General features: G+C 34.0%; 1 protein-coding gene across 1 annotated transcript; it reads right to left on the bottom strand.

Moving 5' to 3' along the window:
* Nucleotides 1–284: 284 nt before the first annotated feature.
* Nucleotides 285–3,210, bottom strand: LOC107901232 (indole-3-pyruvate monooxygenase YUCCA2). The gene is made up of 4 exons (XM_016827151.2): nucleotides 2,046–3,210; nucleotides 1,066–1,314; nucleotides 829–951; nucleotides 285–735 (listed from the first exon to the last, which is right to left on the bottom strand). Exons 1-4 carry the CDS (start codon nucleotides 2,730–2,732, stop codon nucleotides 565–567), a joined length of 1,230 nt encoding a protein of 409 aa, XP_016682640.2. The 5' UTR covers nucleotides 2,733–3,210; the 3' UTR covers nucleotides 285–564.
* Nucleotides 3,211–4,956: the final 1,746 nt, after the last annotated feature.

Raw genomic sequence — 4,956 nt, 5'->3', positions numbered from 1 at the left:
ATCGTGGTCCCTTTTGAGATGCAAGTTCCAATAATCATTAAAGGATAACTATTCGTTATTCATTTAGTACAAATCATTTTTGTGGTACCCAAAATTATGATCAGCGTACAATTTTTCTCTCGAAGCATAGAACTTTTTATTAAAGGAAAATTCTTACACAACAAAGTTCATATTCAAGAAATTAGATAACACGTTATTGTTTCATATACATAAAAATATATATTAGCGAACATATAAAACAATGGTAGACCACCAACAACACCAACTCACAAAAAATAAAAATATAAAGAACTAGGAATTTACTTAGCTATGGAAAAATGGACATTTACAAGATATTCACAAAGTTGAGAATTAACATTTTTCCTTCTAAAAGAAGACCTTGGAAAAGCAAAAGCGAAAGCGAAAACAAAAGCAAAAGCCTAGCTAGCTAAGTAGTTCTATTTAGTTGACAAAGACCACTTAAAATGATAATGACGTTAAGTAGTTCATTAGTCTTTGATTATATATCAAACTAAGATCAGACAATCAGTCCCTGAATATCATGAAAATTTCTGGCCTCATCAACTAAGCTTTCCACTGAAGCGCAATATCTTCAGCAATCCTTTTTGCATCGAGTGAAGAACCAAGCAAGCCACGCTTTGTAAACCCTACGGCATACAGTCCACATTCACCTTTCCAACCGTTAGGGAAAGGCTCCCGAGGCAAACCATCTTTCTCTGAAAACAAATCTCTATCCTATTCAGTGAAAAAAAAAGTCAAAGTTAACACATCTTCAATAACCCACACACACAGACACAAAATCTTTAAAGGGAAATAAGTTTAATATACTTTTAACCACTGTGGTACATTGCTTTTGTAACCAGTGGCGAGGATGATGGCATCAAAATTCTCCTTTGTCCCATCTACAAATTCCGCGGCATTGTATGTTATTCGCCTTATTCCTGGGTAGACCTATACATTGCAAAAAGAAGTTTAGCTTTAATGATAATTCTGGACAATGAATCTAATATGATTAAAATGCACGATTGTGTTGCTCGTGTTGAAGGGAAAATTGATGCATTAAACCTTAATGTTTCCACTCTTGATCTTGTCTAATGTCCCAACATCCAACACTGGTGTCTTGCCAGATCTGCTCTTGAGCTCAAGAGGACCGAGCTGGGGCCGATGGAGGCCGAATTTTCCAGTGTCTCCAATCGTAAAACGCGACAGCAGAAGTAATAAGCGATCCACGATGCGCACCGGAAACCACTTGAGCAACCACATGGACAATCCAAAAGTTGATCTGCCTAGCATCTCTTGAGGCAAGACGTGCACCTGCAGCGAAAGGTTGCTTAAAAGGCCTTTTAAAAAAATAAAAAATAAAAAGTGGTGCTAAAGAAGTAAAGATGAGACGATAAAATTAGCCCCCACGCTCTCACATATGAATTCGCCTCTTCTAAGGGCATTTCTCTCATGTCACTTATCCCTTATATGTAATCTATATATGCCTTTTGGAATCTGGGTGGTCATAATTATGCTTTCACACAAGAGTTCATACAGGACAAAAGAAAGAAAGAAAGAAAAAGAACTGTACGACATAAAATTTTGGGCTACCGACTAATGTTGCGCATGCAAACAATTTCCAAGAAAGTGGGGAGAATAAAAGAGAAAAACTCACTCTTGTAACTGATCTAGTATGGTTTAATACCCGCTGTTAAGAGTAGTATCAAACAAACAAGGTCGCACACTTCCTAAATCTGAAGACAAATAATAATATTTCTGCATGTTAAAGATGGTGATCATGAATATATATATAGCAGTATTTCTTTTTTCTTTTTTTTTTCCTGGCTTGGAAACGTTTTCTCAAGGAAATGATCGAAGTCGATGGATCTGCTAATTATAGGACGTTGAGTATTGTAGCAGTAAAGTGAATCCTCGATTACTAAAAATGAAACCTAAGAAGAGACCAGAAAATAGGCTCTTTTTTTTTAATGAAGAAATTGAAAGATTGATTTCCAGGTTATAATACGATGTAGGAATTACAAATAGGATAGAAGCATGCTCACCGAAGCTCTAACGACCAGGGATGGACGAGCTTCACAGTTGCAGAGATCTAAACAGACCTCCATGCCTGAATTCCCACAGCCAACCACCAAAACATCTTTCCCTCGGAACAACCGGCCACTTTTGTATGAGCTTGTGTGAAGTATAGGGCCACTAAAATCATCCATTCCTTCAATTTTGGGCACCACTTCCTCAGCATTTTCCCCGGTAGCAACAATCAGCCATCGAGACACATACTCGGTTTCTTCATGTTTCAGCCCCAATGTCTTAATCCGCCAAAACCCACATCGAAGATCGAATTCTGCACTCACAACGGTTTTGTTGAAAACTGGGTCTAAACCAAAATGGTTTTTGTAGGACTCTAAATACGACAAAAACTGTTTTTTCGTTGGATAAGTTGGGAAACTTTCCGGAAATGGCATGAAGGGTAGCTGACAGAAATGCTTTGGAAGATGAAGGCGAAGACGATCATAGGTTTTAAGCTTCCACAACGAAGCTATACAGTTTTCCCTTTCAAGGATCAAGCTAGAGATGCCTCTTTGTTTGAGACAAGCAGCTGTGGCTAGGCCCGAAGGGCCAGCACCAATTATAACAGGATATGGCACCCATACGCACCTTGATAACGTAGTCATATTCTTGTTAAAAGGGTCATGGACTCCCTTCCCTTCAACTTCCTTGCAGTAGTCCATGAACAGCAAAAGGAACGATAAAGCAACAGTTTGAAAGAATCAAAGGCTATTTTCTGTTTGGGATGGGATATTCGATTAATGCTCTAAATTTCGAATTTAAAGGAAAAACTAAGGATAAGAGATGAGTGATTATCGGCTCTTAATACCAGTACTTATAACTTCACATACTTCCACATAGGCTTCGTCTCTCCCCTTCCCAGATTGAATCTAGGACTAAGGATTAGGCTGATGAGAGAAAAGATGACATGGTTTTATCTTATCTACAACGAGATATATTAGAGAGAGAAAATATTCAGCGAATTCTCCGATCCTGGATTTTCGGAAGTATGAATTGAAAGGGTCTTACCCACGTTATGGAATTAAGGCTTCTCTCGGTAGAATTCTGGTGAGATTAGAAATATAGGCAAAACCCAACAACTATAACCTTAAATATTGTACTGCCATTGCCACTGTCAGCCAAAGGGTACATACATACATACATACATACATACATACATACATACATACATACATACATACATAGTTGACGATGGAATTAAAACAGGGCTCATTCCTTATATATACATATGAGTTGGTGAGTGAGATACGAATGTAAATAAAGAAATGAAAGTTTTCGATATTATAATAATAACTGACATCAAACAACAAAGAAGCTTACTCACCCACTCCCAAGTCCCAGCATAGAAAGAAAAAAACACTAGAGAGAAACATTAGCTACTAGAATAGGAAAATCCGTATTGATGGAACTACTCAATGTAGGAAGGTCAACCAGTGTTTAGAATGCCTGATATTTTCGAGTACTTTGGGGAAAGACAATGTGTGGGGGAGTGCTTTAATTTGAAGCTTGCTCTAAGATGGTCCTACAACACTTTGGTTCCTTTCGATGAGAATCTGTAGAGAGCCTAAAACATAACAGAAAGAAGGGAAACGCAACTGAAAGAACTTCCTAACCATTCGATCTTTTTTGTCAGACTCTGATCTCTCTGATTCATCTATAATTGTACTAATTTATGGTTAGTGATGGATGTTGAAAAGCAATCAACCTGATCAGCAAGGCTTTGAATTTAGTTAATGTCAAAACTGAGATGGGATTTATTATTATTATTTATTTTTCTTCATTTTGTATTTTATAGCCATTAAAGAAGTTAATTTCAGCTTTCTTTCTTCAACTTGATGATTTTGATCGTTTCATGTTTATCCTTATTACAAAAAGATTTTAGCATGCAGCAATATCATCAAACTGACTGCGCCAAACTGCCCAAATGGTCCAAAAAAAAAAGAAAGCCTCATTTTTCAACTGATAAAACATCAAGATTGAACAAGATAAATAGAAGTACCTCCAATAAAAGAAATTTGAGCCGCAAATTTGATAACAAATATTTTCTATTTAATAAATATTGAATTCTCTTAGTTTAATTTCAACTCAACAGATTAAAGATTTTACTCCTAATTCCAAGAATCCGTTCATAATCCTTATTCTTATAGGAAAAAGTTAATACAAACTACAAAGTGTCACATTTAGCAACATAGAATAGATTCCCTTTATTGCAAGAATTCTTACTTAAAAACTAAACTTGTATACTTATTTCAATTATCAATTTTACAAAAAAAATCATTTTAATTTTTTATTTAATTTTTCATTTTTTAGTTAAATGAAAATGGATTGGAACTTTTGTAAAAATGTGAATAAATAAATAAAATATTAAAATAACTTTTCTTTTTTGTAAATTGGATCACCTATATAATTATTTTATGTAACATGCTAAATTTTTTAGATTTCTTTTACGGTTAATTAGTCTGTTAACATTTGAATACATTAAAAATCTAAATTTATTTTGAAAAGATGGACATAATTTATTTTATATCTAAACCGTCTTAATTAATTTATTTTTATAAATAATTCAAATGATTTTAAAGATTTGTATTTGATAGATAAATCTGGTAGATTGTAAGTGTATCATAAAAGATATGATATTGTTAACAAATAAATAATTTAAAATTTATATCCAAATTTTCGTTCATCTGCTACTAAGGCGCAGTGTTTTTTTGACACAAGCTGCTGTTAAATCAATGCGAATGATTTTTATAATTTTTATAATTATAGAATGGTTTTGGACAAATACATGTTTATATTTAAATGAATTTTTATACCTATTTTTTTGTTCTAGACTTAAATTTTTAAAATAATTTTTTATTTTAATTTTTTTAATTATGATGATGTGAC

This window comes from Gossypium hirsutum, chromosome D06 (genome assembly GCF_007990345.1).
Source record: "Gossypium hirsutum isolate 1008001.06 chromosome D06, Gossypium_hirsutum_v2.1, whole genome shotgun sequence".
NCBI classification, from domain to species: domain Eukaryota; kingdom Viridiplantae; phylum Streptophyta; class Magnoliopsida; order Malvales; family Malvaceae; genus Gossypium; species Gossypium hirsutum.
The sequence above is the reverse complement of the archived record's forward strand: the minus strand, read 5'-3'. Positions and strand labels throughout refer to the sequence as shown.

What these genes read in the sequence shown, in the direction of transcription:
- LOC107901232 (XM_016827151.2), bottom strand. Translation starts at nt 2,732, where the DNA reads ATGGACTACTGCAAGGAAGTTGAAGGGAAGGGAGTCCATGACCCTTTT. An exon ending in CCCTGGTCGTTAGAGCTTCG is followed by an intron (nt 1,315 to 2,045) that starts GTGAGCATGCTT and finishes CTTTCGCTGCAG; the next exon opens with GTGCACGTCTTGCCTCAAGA. An exon ending in ATGTACCACAGTGGTTAAAA is followed by an intron (nt 736 to 828) that starts GTATATTAAACT and finishes TTCACTGAATAG; the next exon opens with GATAGAGATTTGTTTTCAGA.